The sequence below is a fragment of the Borostomias antarcticus genome, assembly GCF_949987555.1.
Source record: "Borostomias antarcticus genome assembly, chromosome: 4".
Taxonomy (NCBI): Eukaryota; Metazoa; Chordata; class Actinopteri; order Stomiiformes; family Stomiidae; genus Borostomias; species Borostomias antarcticus.
Window position 1 is genome coordinate 7224805 of NC_140237.1, and position 20477 is coordinate 7245281.

The 20477-nt window shown below is 42.2% G+C and overlaps 2 protein-coding genes across 3 annotated transcripts in view; both read left to right on the top strand.

The window, feature by feature from the left end:
* The window catches only part of nr1h3 (nuclear receptor subfamily 1, group H, member 3), a 32197-nt gene extending 16298 nt beyond the window's left edge, over positions 1 to 15899 (top strand). For both annotated transcript variants that reach the window (XM_084436719.1, XM_084436720.1), the window contains exons 7-11: positions 216 to 395; positions 1160 to 1259; positions 2412 to 2525; positions 5564 to 5658; positions 10037 to 15899. In XM_084436719.1, coding sequence (XP_084292845.1) covers positions 216 to 395; positions 1160 to 1259; positions 2412 to 2525; positions 5564 to 5658; positions 10037 to 10183 — 636 coding nt within the window. In that variant the 3' untranslated portion in view covers positions 10184 to 15899. The remainder of the gene's footprint in view (positions 1 to 215; positions 396 to 1159; positions 1260 to 2411; positions 2526 to 5563; positions 5659 to 10036) is intronic.
* Positions 15900 to 16853: 954 nt separating this feature from the next.
* The window catches only part of madd (MAP-kinase activating death domain), an 85342-nt gene continuing 81718 nt past the window's right edge, over positions 16854 to 20477 (top strand). The window contains exon 1 of the mRNA XM_084436995.1: positions 16854 to 17038. The gene's annotated coding sequence lies outside the window, so the exon portion shown is untranslated. The remainder of the gene's footprint in view (positions 17039 to 20477) is intronic.

Genomic DNA, 20477 nt, shown 5'->3' on the forward strand with positions numbered 1-20477 from the left:
ACACACTCACACACCAATGGCGGCAGCTGCCATGCAAGGTGCTAACCTGCTCATTGGGAGCAATTTGGGGTTAGGTGTCTTGCTCAAGGACACTTCGACATGTGGACAGTCAGAGCTGGGATTCGAACCACTGACCCTTCGATCATTGAACGACCCGCTCTACCAACTGAGCTACAGCCGCCCCTCATATTTTCTACTGTTTTATGTCCTTCTAGCCGTGGCCCCAGAGTCAGGACCCCCAGAACAGAGAGGTGCGGCAGCAGCGCTTCGCCCACTTCACAGAGCTGGCCATCATGTCTGTCCAGGAGATCGTGGACTTCGCCAAGCAGCTCCCGGGCTTTCTAGAGCTCACCCGAGAGGACCAGATCGCCCTGCTCAAAACCTCAACCATCGAAGTGAGTCCATTTTCTGTTCTGTGGTGATATGCCAGATTATTTATTAGAACTGGATAATATTTCTGTCTCTGTAGGGGACTTATCCTAGACTCAAGAGCACCCCCTTGGGATCAGTCCTTACACATACTGTAATGACGTGTAATGTAACAGCAGCCCACCTTCCTGTTCATGTTAGTGGCACGTACCCAGTTCTCCGTTTGGTTATTCCATCCTGCAACCAGGGGGGTTTTTCTGAGTGAATATCAAATGAGAGACGGAGTTAAGGAACTTCAGTACACGCACACAACCACTAATGGTTAATTTAGGCATGTTAAATTGGTTAAAGCTTGGATTAAGATTAGTTTTGCGAACTTAAGGCGGGTTCTCTCTGGAATATGACATGTAATCATTAATCAATCATAATGTCACAACCTTGTAGGGCCAGGATTCATGAATCTTGAAAACACAAAGTGGAAGAGTGGAAAGATATGCCTGTGCCGTGTCCAGCAAAGCATGAGGCAATAATGTCAACAATGAATACAGTGTCAACTAGTTTATAGTATAACAAACTATATTTTAGCTTATGTAGTTTATACTCTTAATCATCAGGGCCATAACGTTTTCAGAAGGCTCCAAAAAGCATTTTTTGTAAATGTATTCATCTGAGTTTTGTTAACCCAAACGTAATAAGAAATGTTGAATATTAATAAATATGAACTGCTAGTCAAATGTATGAAAATGTTTTTTTAAAAAGTTCCACTGAGTGAACGCGTGTGATTGCCCAGATCATGCTGCTGGAGACGTCGCGGCGCTACAACCCCGCGATAGAGAGCATCACTTTCCTCAAGGACTTCAGCTACAACAAGGAGGACTTTGCCAAAGCAGGTGGAGGATCTCACTTTCCTTATCAACTGTCTGTTGAAGTCAGGCTTTTCCTGGATTGTGCGCAGTAGCAGCGTCTTTCCCAAGGGAAAACACACCACGCTGTTTGCCAGGTTGCATTTTTATTGCCTCTAATTATGCACTTATCACAGACGAGTTGCTTTTTGAGTGTAACACCTCAAGGTAATCTTAAGCAAATGTTCAGTCATGCCAGGCGCCGTCGCCGAGGATTGAAGTGATTTGGGGGCTCATCTAGGAGAGCTAGCAAAAAGAACATATGGACAAATCTTAACTGCAAACAAAAATGTCAATTGACAAAATCCATGTTGTGTCTAGTGAAGAGCACATTCATGTTTAGTGTCTAGTGAAGAGCACATTCATGTTTAGTGTCTAGTGAAGAGCACATTCATGTTTAGTGTCTAGTGAAGAGCACATTCATGTTTAGTGTCTAGTGAAGAGCACATTCATGTTTAGTGTCTAGTGAAGAGCACATTCATGTTTAGTGTCTAGTGAAGAGCACATTCATGTTTAGTGTCTAGTGAAGAGCACATTCATGTTAAGTGTCTAGTGAAGAGCACATTCATGTTAAGTGTCTAGTGAAGAGCACATTCATGTTTAGTGTCTAGTGAAGAGCACATTCATGTTTAGTGTCTAGTGAAGAGCACATTCATGTTTAGTGTCTAGTGAAGAGCACATTCATGTTTAGTGTCTAGTGAAGAGCACATTCATGTTTAGTGTCTAGTGAAGAGCACATTCATGTTTAGTGTCTAGTGAAGAGCACATTCATGTTTAGTGTCTAGTGAAGAGCACATTCATGTTTAGTGTCTAGTGAAGAGCACATTCATGTTTAGTGTCTAGTGAAGAGCACATTCATGTTTAGTGTCTAGTGAAGAGCACATTCATGTTTAGTGTCTAGTGAAGAGCACATTCATGTTTAGTGTCTAGTGAAGAGCACATTCATGTTTAGTGTCTAGTGAAGAGCACATTCATATTCAGAATTTCCCTCAATGTTCAGTGGTAAAGTCCCCAGATCCTTTAATTGCCTTCATAGCTCATTTATTTTTTCCACTCAAATGATGACTTCATTATATGTTCAGTTAAATATTGTGCTTAACTTTCTTTTTAAAGTCTCTTTGGTTGATTTCTTTCCTTTAGGGCTTCAGTTTGAGTTCATCAACCCAATCTTTGAGTTTTCCAAGGGAATGAATGATCTCCAGCTGGACGAGGCAGAGTACGCCCTCCTCATCGCCATCAACATCTTCTCTGCAGGTCAGAGGTCAAAGGCTAAAGCTCGGCACTAGGGCTTATAAAGGGGTAATGCGCTCTGTGCTAATGCTTGATACTGTAGGTGCTGCTGTACAGTAGCATAACACAATAACCTCAATACACACCTAAAATGGAAGGGTTTTGTCAACATGGTTACTGTTAAGATACTGGATTAAACAAGTGTGAATAGCGGATAGTCCTACGCTGAGCCAGGGTAGACTACTGTGATTATCTGACCAATCATACGCTGAGCCAGGGTAGACTACTGTGATTATCTGACCAATCATACGCTGAGCCAGGGTAGACTACTGTGATTATCTGACCAATCATACGCTGAGCCAGGGTAGACTGCTGTGATTATCTGACCAATCATACGCTGAGCCAGGGTAGACTACTGTGATTATCTGACCAATCATACGCTGAGCCAGGGTAGACTGCTGTGATTATCTGACCAATCATACGCTGAGCCAGGGTAGACTGCTGTGATTATCTGACCAATCATACGCTGAGCCCGGGTAGACTGCTGTGATTATCTGACCAATCATACGCTGAGCCAGGGTAGACTACTGTGATTATCTGACCAATCATACGCTGAGTCAGGGTAGGCTACTGTGATTATCTGACCAATCATACGCTGAGCCAGGGTAGACTACTGTGATTATCTGACCAATCATACGCTGAGCCAGGGTAGACTGCTGTGATTATCTGACCAATCATACGCTGAGCCAGGGTAGACTGCTGTGATTATCTGTACCATCTCTGCTGGCTTTGCAGGAGTTATTGTTGATCATTGTTGTCTGTCTGCTGCTTCATTACACATAAACAGTAACACAAAACTGCTTTCCTGGATCAAACTTGTTCTTACCGTAGTAGGCCTAGTAGTACAGTAGCATGATGTAGGGAATTACTTAACTGGTTTTACTCTTGAGAAATAAGATTTCGTTTTGGACATTTTGTAGCCTGTGAACTTGGAAAACACACTTGTAGTGTCTGTTTTACGCCGGAGTCCTGGGGAGGTCATTTGTCTCTGTCTCTCTCTCCCTCGAGTGCATGTAGGCTTGTGTTTACCAAATTACTTATTACTATTATGTTCACCATTCAGAAAATATGAACGGGCCTATCAGTTGCGAGGAATGTGTCAATCACGCTGCACCTGCCGCCCTCCCTCCCCGCCCCCGGCTCTCACCAGCCATGACACGATCACCTCAGGGAAGCAGTGGCCTGCTGTCTAAACCACCACAATGATCTGTCTGGGAATATGAGCAGACACTGCTGAAGGACCAAGCACACTCCTTCAAATACATTGTTCAGTTACAGTCTACAGTGAAAAGTTGAAAGTGAAACTTATAAAAAGTGAAACTTATAAAAATCTATCTCCGCAGTACAATGAAACAGGACAGACTTAATTATGGGCCGATGGCCACGACAATGACCTCCATAGAACATGAACTGAGAATCAAAATGGAGATGCACAGAGAATATAAATAGGCCTAGAGGATGCAATTAAGCCCATTGCTGTGATGAAGGCCCTCTGTGTGCTACTGAAAGGAAGGCTTTGCTACGCTGCTCAAAGAGATGAAGGGAACGCCAGCCATCAATCATCATGGCGGATCTCCATGAACGAAATAACCAAGTTGAAAATCTTTATTGATTACATTACAATTCCGCCGAGAACACAATGACGGGCAATGGAAACCAAAATCTATTAACCCATTGAGGACTGGATGTGATTGTGTTCCCTTAATTTTTTTGAGCAGTATATTTGCTCTAGTCATTAAGCTGAATCTGCTGACATTATGTGCTTGCGCCCATTTCCTGTGTGTGTGTTTTTGACGCACATGAGAAAGTGGTATTTACAGTAGGCCAGATTTGCACTATTATTTAGTTTGATAATTTGATAATTTTAAAATGGATGTGCTGTCTTCTCTGCTGTAGAGAATGTGGAACCAGGTTCTGTTTACTCTGCAGACCTGGGTGTTATTTGTATGGATCAGCCCGTGTTATGCATAGGTTGTTGACACTGAGCACACTAGTGTTACTGAGCACACTAATGTTACTGAGCACACTAGTGTTACTGAGCACACTAGTGTTACTGAGCACACTAATGTTACTGAGCACACTAGTGTTACTGAGCACACTAGTGTTACTGAGCACACTAGTGTTACTGAGCACACTAGTGTTACTGAGCACACTAGTGTTACTGAGCACACTAATGTTACTGAGCACACTAGTGTTACTGAGCACACTAGTGTTACTGAGCACACTAATGTTACTGAGCACACTAATGTTACTGAGCACACTAATGTTACTGAGCACACTAATGTTACTCGAGACTAGTGTTGCACTAGACTATTTGTGTTTGTCTGTGTGTATGGCATATTGCTGTAAAGATGAATTGATCTAGGAATGCATTTTTGTGTTCATGATACCCCAGATGTGTGTGAATACAAGATTGATTGATATAAGAAATCAGTTTTGTACTCTCGTGGCTAAGACAGTTAATGCTTAGTTGAATTGTAGATGCACCCCTAAAGTCACCTTTCCTCCAGCGTGAATGTCTTTTGTCCTCTATGGTAAAGCACGACAGGTACTTAAACCCACACCCATAAACCTGCCCCCTCTGTGAGCGTGTGCGTGTGAGTTAGAGGGAGTGTGGGACCAAGATGGCTATGAGTGACACGTTATGAACCATAATGTCTGTGAGTGGGTGAGTGAGCGAGTGAGCGAGTTGAAATAGTCTATAGACCGCTCCATCTTCGCCTCTCTAGCGAGCCATGGAATTAAAAAAAGGAAATACGTTTTTGAGAACTCAAAACAATCAAGTTTCAAGAGTCAGGTGTTGCTTTTGGAGTTTACTGAGATAGTATGGAAATATACTTTAAAGGACATTGCTAGTTATGCAGGTCAGGATTGATATTGATCTATTCCTAAGTGGCTTCCTTGAAAATCATTGAACTTTACATTGTCAGATCTCATTGTATTGAATGACACATGAAGAGTAAGCTAGGCACTCTTAAGTACAGCGTTTGTTCCCTCTCCAGATCGGCCCAACGTGCAGGATCATGATCTGGTGGAACGCCTGCAGCAGCCCTACGTGGACGCGCTCCGCGCTTACATCATGATAAAGAGACCAAACGTAAGTGGGCTCAATGTAGAGAACGGGACCTGAAAATAACAAATACAGGTGATCTCAGAAAATGTGAATATTGTGGAAAAAGTCCGCTATTTTCCGTAATTTAATTCAAACAGTGAAACTTTCATGTATTCTACAGTAGATCCGTTACACAAAGTGAAATATTTCCATCCTTTTTGGTTTTAATCTTTATGATTGTACACTGTACATTATGTTCATTTATACACTCAATACTTGGTCGGAGCTCCTTTTGCACAAATTACTGCATCAACGTGGAGCGTGGCATTGAGGCAATCAGCCTTGAAATATTTCACTTCATGTATAATGAATCTATAATATATGAAAGTTTCACTATTTGAATTAAATTAAGGAAAATAATGCTTTCCAATATTGTAATTTTCTGAGATGTACCTGTATTAGCATACCGGGTTGATAGGTTGATCAATCACCTTGTCTTCAGTACATTGTGTCATGGTTGTGTTCAGTTTGGGATATGAATTGTACAGTAAAATTACAAAACACATGAGCGGCACATATTCTAGGTCGGAGCTTGGTTCCAGTCCTGGCCTGAAGGGACTACTACCTTTATTGATGCAGGGAAGATTGGATGTTTTCCGACAACATTGTTGTTGCTCTCCTGTTTGGACGCAGAGCATTTCTCTTTATATATTGAGCATGGGGGCGCCGGGTAACTCACCCGGTAAGGCGCGCACCATATGAAGGCTAGTCCTTTGCGCGGCGGACCCGGGTTCGATTCCCGGCTCGGGTCCTGTGCCGCATGTCCTCCCCTCTCTCTCTCTCTCCCACATTTCCTGTCTCTCTACACTGTCCTATATCATTAAAGCTGAAAATCCCTAAAAAATATCTTTAAAAGAAAATAAATTGAGCATGGACTCAGCATGGATGTTACTCCCCAAACAGTGTGCTAGACTGGACCTCCAGGGAAGGATTCAGACCAACAACCACCACGTCCCGGACCCTACAGCCTGCAGCGTTTCAGAACAGGAAGGTGATCACTCAGAATCACTTTGTATTTATTTGGAGTGACCCTTCCCTCTAAGGGGACAAGTGGACCCAAACCATGCCAGGAAAATGCCCCCCGCAGCATAGCAGAGCCCCCAGACCAGCTCATTGTAGGGGTCAAGCATTCAGGCCTGTCCCGTTCTCTGGGCGTATGCGACACATGCCCTCGCCCACTTGTCGAGAATATGGTGAATGATTACTCATGAACAATTTTCAATCGATATTTTTTCCACATCTCTGTAGACCAGTCGCCTTTTGCCGACTGAACTCTCAGATGTGCATCGGTCAGTTCGTAGAGGGGTTTATGCTCAGCAATCCCCACCATAATATCCCTCTGATGACAGTCTGATCACGTCTTGCATTGATATTCTTAATCATTCATGTTTTTCCAGACTAGCGCACTACTGCAGGAGCATCACGGTCATCAAATGTGTGCTTCCAACCGCAATGTCCGACCCCATTTACTTTTCTTTCCCATAGATCTAAATGCACGTCACTTCCTATTGAAACACTAGCCAGCGGAGCAGTCTCTAGAAGGAAAGAAGAATTCTTTGTGGTACAGCAGGGACAAGTGTTCCTGACTCAAACACACGTGTAGTGATGGGCGATACAGGGAGCACACATGCATCAGGGTTGCTGATGAAAAGCTTCTCCTGTTCTTAACCCGTCCTGTTGTCCTTCCTCCAAGTGCAGCCGGGAACAGACAGTAGGCAATGTGCACGAGCCGTACTGGGGGACCGATCCAAGTGCTCCTGTCTTCGTCAGGGAAGGACAGCGTTGGCAGTTCTGCATGTTTTCCAAATTGGGTTCTTTATGGGGCAAACCCTTGTGAACACGGGGGGAACATTCAAACTCCACACAGAAAAGCCTGGGAGATACCCCACTGAGTGCCTTACAACCCTGGAGAGAATTCATCCCCCAGTGCTAACAGCGTCCCGAGTGGGAATCGAACCCAGGACGTTCTCGCTGTGAGGCGACAGTGCAACGCGCCATGCCCCCTTCTTCATCGCATGGGTCGGTTGTTGCGTCCTCTCCCCCCAGGCTCGGGGCCGAGGGGCTATCCTTTCACCCGGGCGATATACAATGCCACCGTGCCTCTGTGACTGAAGCTCCTGCCATCCGTGCCCCAATAATGAACCCTCAAAGTCACTTAGATCTTTTCCTCTTGTCATCTTGATCCAAAATCGAGGTTAACTTGGCCTGCTCAGAATATCTATACATGCCACAGTGCATGTCCGGTTAAAACCGGACGATTTGACTAAAATTAGCCCAATCTGCGACCGGCCGATCTGGCTTAAGACAAAATAAATTAAACTGTATACAAGAGCCATGGTCAAGTGTTTTTCCTGGAGGGAGTGATATTCCACAGTCATGAGAAGTAACCGTTCACGCCGCATGTTGAGCGGAGAGCAGCAACGACAGCAGCGGCGCAGTTTTAGAGGTCCGTTCGGAACATTCCAGACCGTATTGGCATACTGGCCAATTATTTTTCAACACATAGAATAGCCTACAGAAACGAGCTATTATAGCCTACAACTAGGCCTACAGTAGCCTAATAGCCTACATTTTATTGTTGTTATATGCTATGTAAATTAGACATTAGGCCTATGATTGAAGAATAATAGGTAGCCTGCTATTCTAAAGGCCAGTTGTCCAAAGATTCACAACAAGACTGCTTGCAATAGGCAATAATATTCTAACCCTATTCTATTCTCGCTTATTGCATGTCGTTATGCGCGTCATTCTTTTCCTTATAATGTTGACACTGTGCGTTGCAATAGACTAGACTTTGTGTGGTTACTGTTGTTTATGCTGTGCGTTATTGCTGGTATTCGCAAATAGAGGGGCGGCATAATTGTGTTTCGCCTAGTTCGTGCTGCAACAGCGCTCGAGCGCCGGGCCTGCCCCTCGTTTGTCTCAGGGAGAGACGCAGGAGCACAGGTGTGTTGAGCCACCGGTGCACCGCTGCGTTCTCAGCACGCGTGCCGAGGTGGAAGGACGCGCTGCGCGCACAGGCGAGCCCGGCGATGACGCTCCTAGACGGGGAAGCACCTCAGGGCGGCCGAACCACAACAAGATGCACATGAAAACCTGCTGGTTTGAACACACAACGAACGAAGATATATACTGTATTTTTATTTTCTTAAACGGTTCAAGTGAGTAAAATGAGGCACTAATAGTCCTATACACAGTCATACAGTCAACAGTGTTAAGTCCTATAGCCTACACAGTCATACGGTCAACAGTGTTAACAGTCCTATACACAGTCATAGTCATATTCAGTTACTTTCATCTGTACTATCCTGGGATTGCAGAATTTTCAATAAAAAAGCAAGAAAATGCAAAGTGAGTGCTGTCGATTAATTACAATTTTTGAAAATCGGTATCGGCCAAAAATCGGTATAGATGAGTCTGCCCCCCCAAAAAATCGGAAATCGGTATCGGCCAAAAAAGCCAATCGGCCCATCTCTAATGTTAATTGCTTAATTGTATATTGCAGTACACCTGGAAGCATCTGCATTTATTGTATGTTTCTCCACTCATCCATTCAGATTTTTTTCCCGTTAATTTGTTGTGTGTGTGTGTGTGGGGGGGGGGGGGGGGTATTGGCAAGGACCTCATGATGCTATACGTATCACAATACATTGCGATACAATACATATTGTGATACTTAGAGTAATTACTGAAAATGTTAAAATCCAGCTGAAAATACACCTCCATCCCCCGCTCCCTGAAGGTGATCCTGAGGCTGGAGGGAATTTAAGGAAATTTTAAATCCATTTAAAACATGAATAATGTATCTATGACTGAATTCTATCCTTAATTTTTTTATATCTATTCTATTTTCTATATCTCTGTTTTTGTACTGTATAGTATAGCAGAAAAAAATATGGTTGTATTGATTTTATTGCACAGCCCTAGTGTGTGTGCGTGTGTGTCTGTGTATACATATATATTATTTTTACACAAAAATGTGTGTGTGTATATATATATATATATATATATATATATATATATATATATATATATATAGCAGTGTCTTGAAAAGTCCCTATTGGTTGACCACTAGTGAATTGTAATGATCATGCTCCTGGCAACCTCTACATGGCTGTGATGTGAATGTGACGCTCTAGCAAGACTAGGATAGACGAACATCTTCTTCTCTGCTACATTACTTTATGGGATGTCATTTGTTTTTGCAGCGGCATACTTCTACTCCTGGAGAGCCATGCAGGAAATGCTACCCCTCCAAACTGATCTGCAGTACCTTCAGTGCTGTGTTTTATCCACGTTAAATGAATGAATGCCCACGACGCCATCCTCATTTGTTAAACTCAGGTCCTCTCTCCTTCCGCAGGATCACCTGATGTTTCCTCGTATGCTGATGAAGCTGGTGAGTCTTCGCACACTCAGCAGCGTACACTCGGAGCAGGTCTTCGCACTGCGGCTCCAAGACAAGAAACTCCCTCCATTGCTCTCTGAAATCTGGGATGTCCATGAGTGAGCATCCAAGCTGCGCTCTGTCCCTGGGACTAATAGAAACATTTGGAACATCTTTCTCAATGGACTTGAGAATGAAGCAATGTGTACTAGGCTCCAAACTTCCGCTCTACTCTTTTGAGCAAATGCAAGGATAATAGTTTTGAAAGACTGAAGGATTTTTCAAGGTGACTGTAATTAGACAAGGAGTGGTTGTGAGGGAGTGTGTACACCTGCTTTCTTCCTGCCCTCACGTTCTGGTGGTCATTAGATGTGAGAGAATGCTGCTGTAGGCATTTGTATGTGTTCAGACTCACTTGCCAGTGTTATCCAGGAAGGATATCAGTCAAAAGTCTGTCCAGGGCAGTTTCTCTGTCAACCATGACGGGTTGTGCAGATCTTGGCTGTGGCTCTCTTAATAATCCAATTTATGGCTGAGTGCCACATAGATTTTTTTAAAATTGATTGCCCTGTGTTGTAGTAGGATAGGATAGAGAAATATGGAAGCAATGTCTTATTAATTTGCTGTTTTATGATAAGAGCTGGTAGGTCACTTGGTGGTGGTGTGCATTGTGGTAGAGCAGGTAGCAGATTGTCAGACATCTGATTGGCTCTCCTCTTGGAGACGGAACAGGAAAACAATTCTAATTGCTGTAGAATTGTTTTAGGTATACATGTGAAATGTTTGTAAGAGAAATCTACTTTACCACTCATGTTCCCTCATCCAAATACAGCAAAGGTGCCCTCAAACAGTCATGCACATGCACAAATTATCCAGATGGACAAATATTAAGTTGGCTTACTATTGAAAAATATGAATTGTACAATCAACACACTCTTAACGCACAACAAAACAATGATTTTCACTGAATTGATGACTGACAAGATGAGCCCTGATACCTTGATTTAGATTTAATTTCTTAGTTTCATACTTTCATGTGTTTTAATTTTGTAAGTTTTATTCTTAAAACCAACAGAATTGGTGGAAGAATATTAAGGACTTACAGTAGTTGCTTGTTCAATGTTTATCAAATTGATATTCAATTGTCCTATTTCATCTGTGAAGTATAATACTGCTGCTTCATTAGCTCATCAACTGTCCACAAAGCATTCCCAGGGAGCTGTGCATTCCTAAATAAACTGTAGTGGTTTAGTGATATCTAGAGCTGCATCTGTTTCCCCCCAACATGATTCCAGTCATTTTGGCTTTAAACAGGTCACTTCAATGTTTTTAACAACTTTTATCTGCTATAGATGTATGTATATAACCTGTTGAAATTATTTAATACTTATCAATAACCACTACTCCATCAAGTCAGTTGAAGTCAGCTAAGCATCATTCATCAATTATTATTTCATCAACTCTTGACATAGTCTCAATATAAACAAACTAAATACCAGAGTTAATTGTTTTCCTGCAAAGTGGCATGAACTCAGTTAAAGGAGTAAAATGGTGGTTGGTCACACTCTAGATTTGTATATGCTATTTGCACAAGAGGGCATTGAAGAAACACAACAGTATGAAATGTGTCTATTCTTTAGCTTTGGAGAAGTAGGTGTGTTATGTATTGTCCTGTTTTTATTGTCCTAACGGTTGAGAATGTTCTCCTTATAGTGAGTCGCTGAAGCAATATCTCATGAGGGGGTGTGGTAAATCGCCAATATACCACGGGTTGTGCTGTGGTCATAGGCACGAGGCGCAGCCGAGTCGACCAGCACAACCCATGGTATATTGGCCATATACAGTACCACATACTGTACCACAACCCTCAAGTGAGTTATAGCTTTTATATGGTTACATTATCAGGAAACATTTATGGGATGAATACCTACTATTTCAGTGTCTTAATATCTATTTTATTTAAAGGAGTAGTAAAGGGAACAATCATGTTTCACTTATGATCACTTATGATCTTATACAATGGTTCAGATCAAAACATTGACAAAAATAGCACTTTGATAATTGCTCTACCACCGTTTTGGTCATACAATGGATGTGGGTGGGCACCATGAAAAATCATTCACAAAACATGTTAAACTCTCAATTTCAAAGACAAGAAACTCACCGAGGTGTTAGTTGGTGTTCTGACATATAATTCGCCATAAAGTAAGATTCTAGTTCATCTGGAAAGGCTTTTTTAAATATTTAGCATAGAACTATTTAGTCGGAGCACATACGTGTGTAAACTTCCGCAAACTAGGTAGCCTAGCAACATAAACAATAACAATATCTACCGTAAGTAGTTCCGCTTCCTGAATCCCCTCTGCGGATTGATCTACACATCTACAACGGTCGCGTCAATACAAGTCAATGGATTTCATAAAATGATCAATAAAACCCTACAGGATTCATACTTTGCGGCGAATTTGATGTCAGAACACCAACGGACACCAATTACCCCCTCGGTGAGCTTCTTGTCTTTGAAATCGAGAGTTTAACATGTTTTTGAATGATTTTTCAAGGTGCCCATCCACATCCATTGTATGACCAAAACGGTGGTAGAGCATTTATCAACTTTCTCAAAAGTGCTAGATTTTTCAACGTTTTGATCTGAACCATTGTATATGATCATAAGTAGCCTTAAAACGGGGCTAAACATGATTTTTCCCTTTACTACTCCTTTAACTCCGCCAAGAAAGGTAGTTCCTAAAACTATCACGTTGCTATGGAGTTTCAAAACAACAAACAATGAGCCCTAGCAACCAAAACTAATACTCCTGACCAACCTAGCTAGCCATGAACTAAGTGTAGCCTACCTTTGCTGTGCAACTGCGAGTTGCAAAAGTGGTGCCGATAAACCAGAGTGGTAGGCTACAGGATGGATAGAACAACTCAAAATTGACATGGAATGTTTCAAAAAATTTTTTAGGAGAAACTGTAATGTAACAAACAGACCGTTAAGCAATGGAACTAACGTTTTTACAGGCAGTAATAAGTGGCGCAGTAATATTTCACATAGAATGATAAAGAGGCTTTGCCCGTCGTATATTGTGACATATACAACGGCTGTTAACCAATCAGATTGCGAGGTTGGAACTACCCGTTGTATAAAGCAGGTTATACAACGGTATAGATCCGGTCCATTGTCTCTATTGGTCAGTTTGCATTCCAGCCGTGGCGATAACCACGATATCCCCACGCTAAAATGGAATGTTCGCACATGTTTTAATATCAATCCACCTCTTATTAGTAGCCGTGGCAGTGTCCAGATCAATTGTTTACAAAGATGTGCTGTAGAATTGTCGTTGCCTCGCAACGTTCCCTTTTTCAGCGGAAGTATTCGCAAATGATTAACAAATAGTTCAATTAAAAATACATTTAAAAGTTCGTATTGTCTTTGTTTATGAAATATTGATGGATAAATGTGGCAACTGTTGTATAAAAGCATTATGGAACTCGAAGCCGTGGGATGTCACGGATATCACCACGGTTAGCGGGGTGTAACGGCACTCCGCTGCGCGTCGTGCCTTACCACTCCCGCTAGCAGTGACGATATCCATGACATCCCACTGCTTCTCGTTCCATAATGCTTTAATAACCACTCCCCTGTCCACAACCCATGGATTACGTGACCCATAGTTTGCGCCATAGGCCTACAGGCAAGACAATGCAAATATCTGACTAGTGTTAGGTTCACTTAATTTAGACTATTTATGGTTGCAGTATATTTCGCCAGCTAGCTAGTTTTATTAAGGTGACCTTATTGATAACTTTACTTGGCTAGTTTGCTTTCATAAGGATGTTATAATTATGCTTTTATAGCTAGCTAGCAAAAAATATTATTGGATAAGTCAGTGTCCTTACCTTAGCTATCGATATCTAATGAACTAAGTTAGCTAGCTTGTGAAAATGTGGGTATCATGGAGGTAAAGTAGCTATGGTAACAAACAACAATGGGTGCATTGAGTAACTAAGCGGCTCAGCTTCGCTCAGAGGGGAGAACGCTCTTAACAGGCTGCTCAGGTCCGCTCACTCGAGCGCTGCTGAGCCCTTCTGACGAGGCTCAGAAACTGAAGAAATGCTGACATTACAGCTGCCCAGTTATTAGTGACTGGGTGGCTGACCGTGTATTGTAGGCAGTCAAATAAAGTACCAAATAAGCTCATCTCGAGCTGGTTAGCATTTCAGTTTGTTGGCATTTCGTTTTGATAACTAGTTGGCTTGTATGTTCCATGGCAGAAAAATAGCCTACAGTATCATTCATGGCTAACTGGTTACTATCAAAAGTCAAGTCTTGCATTAGTTTTGGTTGCTAGTGCTCGTTTGTTGGAATGGAATGCAGGTCTCGTCATTGTCCGTGCTAGATGGCAGTTGCTCAGTGCTCAGATGGAGCAGAACGTTAAGCGGTTCAAAAATGCGCTCAGCGCTCACTGTGAGAATTCTCATTGTGAGCTTTCAGTTACTTAATGCACCCATTGTGTGGAAAGTGGGGGCACGGTCTGTCAGTCATAGCTCATGGCAGTTCTCATTACCACGCCCAGACAGTTTGGGTGAACTTTTGTAATTGGAAATTTAGGCTTAGAAAAATGTTTTAAAATACATTTAAATTACTGATTTTTTTTTTTAAAGCACATTTGTTTTGTTATTGCCTAAAGAGAACTGGCAAGTGTCACATTCAACCACCATGTTTCTCCTTTAAATTCTGACTGGATTCACTGCTGATGCACAATTTAGGCTACTTATTTTTTATTTTTACAGAACAGAGATCAAAAGATTCCATGCCTCATGTGTTTTGGTTTTTATGATGCTATTTCTTTCAAATCAACTGGAACACAATCTTTGCATGATCATTTACTATGAGATGTTTATCCAAAACGTTGTTGACCATACTTATTGACAATGATGGATACCTGTTTTTGATCAAGACTTTGTCCATGTCTAACTCTACCACTACAGGTATCACTATGAAATGGTGTCAGGGACTCTTGTTGACAAAACGAGATTAATGTAGAATGAGCATCACAAATAAGGTCATTGAGGAAAATAACTATTTTAAAGGAATCTTGGGGGGGTGGGGGATATAATATTTTGTTAGGTCATTGGCTTCATTGAGATACTTGCTTGTAACCTTGCTTCCTCTGAGAAATCACTGATCTGACATGAGTAGATTGAGTAATGGAGGAAGGTTGCATTTCTAGATAATTCTAAATTGTTGTATTTTGGATGTGACCACAAGATTTCCACAAGCCAGGTCAAACTCACCAGCCTAAATTCCTCTGCCTCATAAAAAGCCCATGGTGGATGCGGTTATGTGATAAAACCTCCCTTCCCTCTCCCCGTTCAATTACACAATTATAATTACTTTATGAAACTCCCAGAATGATTGTTGGCTGCTTTGAAGTGACATTTTTCAGTATTTCCAGGAAATTAAAAGCATTAACCACAAGGTATGTGATAAAATGGTATATGGGTCTTAAGTAGCGTTATCATTTGGGTTTTGTGAACACATTTTGTTAACAGGTAGGCTACAAAGTTGATTGTAAATAAATTCAGACTTGGGTGTGCAGAACTCATTTAATTCCATCTATCTGAAGCTGTAAACAATGTTGATATAGAAATGTAAACCTATTTTAATATTTTTAACGCCTTAAGATCTTGTATATTCTGTTGTATATGTATATAGTAAAAACTTGACAGACAACATTGTAGCCTACTGCCTAATAGCCTATTTGCCACTCATTTCTCAATATTCTGCTATCATGATTTCCAAGTGATTTGGGTTCAGTTTAAACTATTTGAATAAAATGTTAAATAATTATTTTGTTCTGTAATGTTTTATGTGAATAACATACTGTTTTACTGTGTCTGTGGCTCGTGTATATTATGCTACGTCTATACAGTAGATGCTGTCAATACGACAGTGTGTTGAGGAAGAGCTCCACCCTGCGACACCACTGCTACACCACTACTACACCCAGCTACACCACTGCTACACCACTCCTACACCCTGCGACACCACTACTACACCCAGCTACACCACTGCTACACCACTACTACACCCAGCTACACCACTACTACACCCAGCTACACCACTACTACACCCAGCTACACCACTGCTACACCACTACTACACCCAGCTACACCACTGCTACACCACTCCTACACCCTGCGACACCACTACTACACCCAGCTACACCACTGCTACACCACTACTACACCCAGCTACACCACTACTACACCCAGCTACACCACTACTACACCCAGCTACACCACTGCTACACCACTCCTACACCCTGCGACACCACTGCTACACCTCTACTACACCCAGCTACACCACTACTACACCACTACTACACTCAGCTACACCACTACTACACCCAGCTACACCACTGCTACACCACTCCTACACCACTACTACACCCAGCTACACCACTACTACACCCAGCTACACCACTACTACACCCAGCTACACCACTGCTACACCACTCCTACACCCTGCGACACCACTACTACACCCAGCTACACCACTGCTACACCACTCCTACACCACTACTACACCCAGCTACACCACTACTACACCCAGCTACACCCCTGCCTCCTGCTCTCTTGCTCCACATCGGTAGTCTCCTCCCCTCACGGAGTATGCGGAACTCCCAGCGGAATGATCTGAGAAAGACAGGTTTACCAGTTACCATCAGTGAGCACTGAGCAAGCCATCAAAATCATCCATCCAACATTGGGACGAGAGAGTGAACATTAATTATACTCGGAACAACTGAAAAATATCTACCCAGGGATCATGCCTCTATGATATTTCGGAGATATAACGTTAGCTACTGCGTTTCGAGGTATCGGATCACCTCTCTGGGCATTAACCAAGGAGGCCGAGGACATCACCCTAGCAGCTGGCTTGCTAGTGTTGGCTAGCTAGCTTGTTAGGTAAGAACTTTTGATTCTCTGGGTGCATTGGTTATCAGCAACACGTTGGCTAGGTAGTTTATGTCGTATTGGCCGGTTAAATCTCCGGTTAAGTCATCTTGTTATTCTTCCTCAGTGTCAGGGTCGTTAGCTGTTAGCCGCCTAGCCAGCTAGCTAGGAATGCTATCTAATCCACCAGTGACGTAAGAAATGATGGAGCAACCAAATATGCTGATTATTTGTGGATGGTGTCATTACATTTGTCCAAATAACCAGGGTTCTGTACGTGGGCCTGTACATTAACTAGCCGCATATATCCATGTAACGGTTAGCCAACCCTTCTACTTGGCTAGTTAGCTGGTGCTAGCTAGCACTACATGCATCCGAACAGACATGAGCTAGGATGCCCAGCTCATTGGACCGCCCGTCACTTTCGCCGTAAAGCACGGTATCTTATCCAAACCCCGTCACAAGCTTGTCATCTAGCTAAGGTCGACGATAATGTATCTGGGCTGCCTGGCTAGCTTGAGTTTAATAGCTGCTAGCTCCGTCAGTAGTTAGCTAGCAGGCTAACCTTAGCTATGTATGTTAGCTGCGTCAGAGCGTTCCATCATCACTGCCCTGCCTTGACGAGGCTGCTCCTCGTGATTTGATCTGCTTACAGGGGCAGCTACTGTGGGCATGCTTGGCATGCTTGGCCTCCTGGGTTTGTGATCTTGTTCAAGAGCTTGTAGTTTGTGTTGATAGATCCGAATCTTGCAAATAGAGCACATATCTTTTACTTCAATCTGTAATGGAATAGTGGCTTTCTAGAGAATCATTGGTTATAACAGTTTGCAAGGTGCAGTATTTAGAAGAATTTAGCCAGTTCATTGTGTCCCGCATCTGTGTGATGGAAGCAGCGTAGTCATGCTTAGGCCTGACAGGTCAAAAGAGTCAGCGGACCATTCGTAGCCTAGCCCTTTCCTGTTTGTTTGGCTAATTTTATATCTGATAATATAAACATATATTGCCCCTTTTGTGAGATAATCCCCATGCCTATACACTGGGCTAGTATTTAGATGACCGTGAATTGGAAATATACTTTGTTGCCGTTCAGTATCACTGGCAAGAATTGGTGTGCATATTGTAGGGCTATGAATCATATCTCTTCCCTCCGTGCTTACATAAGAGTGCTGCCTGCAGACCACACTGACCCGATTCAGTAGTTGTCAACCTGAGTCATTATTCAGCCTGGGACAATGATTCAATTTGTATGGGCCTGGTTTTCTTCCAACGATCATACTGATTTCCTGTGCAACCGGGGTTTGGAGTATTCACTGAGCCAGTGTCTAAAAGGTTTAGGCTTAAACCAGGCCATGAATGACACAAGAATAACAATATCATGTATTTATGAAGCATGATAAAATTATAGCCTAGCATGTGTTTGGCTACCTCTGTTCAATATAACTATCATATGATGAGGGCTCCCTCTGGGAAAGGTCTCATCTATACAACCTGTTGGAGATAAGATTGAAGTAGAAGAGAAATGCCGGCAACATGCCCACAACTACAAAAGGGTCAAGTGAATACCTGACTGGATATCTGCATCTTAATTTAAAGATAATTGCTGACCCGTACCAGGGTCAGTCTAGTGGCTCTTCCTGCTTCCTGTTCCATATGAATCCAGTGTCTACCATCTGTTTCTGAATCCAGTGTCTACCATCTATTTCTCTACCATCTGTTTCTGAATCCAGTGTCTACCATCTATTTCTCTACCATCTGTTTCTCTACCATCTGTTTCTCTACCATCTGTTTCTCTACCATCTGTTTCTCTACCATCTGTTTCTGAATCCAGTGTCTACCATCTATTTCTCTACCATCTGTTTCTGAATCCAGTGTCTACCATCTATTTCTCTACCATCTGTTTCTGAATCCAGTGTCTACCAACTGTTTCTCTACCATCTGTTTCTCTACCATCTGTTTCTGTGCTTTTGTACCTGTCATTGTTTCCCTTTCTCACCCACAGTTTAAATCATGAATAAATGTTGAAGTAGAGTGCTGTCCATTACCATTTGAAATAGGGATGCACTGATTACACTTTTCTTGTCCGATTCAAAATTTTTATTGTATTTTAAGAGTCTGACCTGCCAATTCAGATTTTGTGCGATTCCGATTTTTTTAAAAGTTCTTTCTAGGATGTATAATTGACAGCATATATAATTGGAATTAATTTGTATGATCATAATAAAACATTGACTATTAAATAACGTATCCAAAACTGCTCCGCCAGTGAGGTGAGCTGCGTCTGCAGAGCTGCGTCTGCTGATCCTGGCACTGTGGATTGATGATTGCAGCACGCTGAGGACACACCTCCCTCAACTAGAACATGTGCATTTGAACTCCCCCCCAATAAAAACATGAAAGACGCAGATTACTTTTATTTTGAAAAGCTCTGCAAAAGGGCAAGAATGAAAGTGAAACCTTTTTCTTTTTTTCATCAATTCGCTGCGTACATGAGAGCGAATCTTCCATTGGTGAATCAGGCAAATGACCTAATGTTACCTAAACTAGCCTGCACCAAACAACATGTAGTGTTAGTAGGCAAACAAACTTTTGAGCATTTCATTCTCTTCACTCACGGGTCTCATCGCATGTGCTTGTGTGTTTGTCTGTGTGCAGGCAAATGGAGACGACAGATGTCTCTACTGATGATTAAGAATGGCGAAAATGCTTCTGAGGCATCTTATTGCAAGTTAGAGGAGAGAAACGGTTTAAGATAATGTTTACATAGCCTGAATAAATAGAAAATGCATTTCCAATACTGAATCGGATTTCTGAGATGGATCGGCTGGTCACCCATCTTGGCCGATTAGCTGAAAATCGCCCAATTCCAGTCACCTGCCGATCTACTGGTGCCCCCCTAAAAAGGTTGCTTGAAATTATTCCTTAATAACCTTAATTTTTCATAAGATTTTAGAATATTTGTTTAAATTTCTCTTTTATTGTTCAACATTAAAGAAATGGGCATTTATTACGTTTGTGAGATATCAGCCCCATAGGCGGTTTCACCCCCTGAGAGTAGGGGAGGCAACATTTTGACGTGAGAAAAAAAACAAAACAGTTCTGCTGTCCCATCCCGTCCCATCTATTTACAAAGAATGCCAGTTGTGAACAGTATGCTAATAAGAAATCCGTATGACAACTCAATATGCACAACACATCAAACTTCATCTAGACACCACGAGCATGTCAATATGACTTTATGACTGAGCACTAGGCCATACCCAACATTACAACATCAAACTGCAACAGCGCACGTAGACCAGTGAGTAGGCTATCACACACACAGGCAGTCCTGCAGCCTTCGAAATAGGCTATGCCGTGTGGGGTTAGATCTGTTTCAATACCTGTCAATATACACCACATGTTTCACAAAATTTTTTGGGGATTCACAAATAAATGTATGGGGTTCACAAAA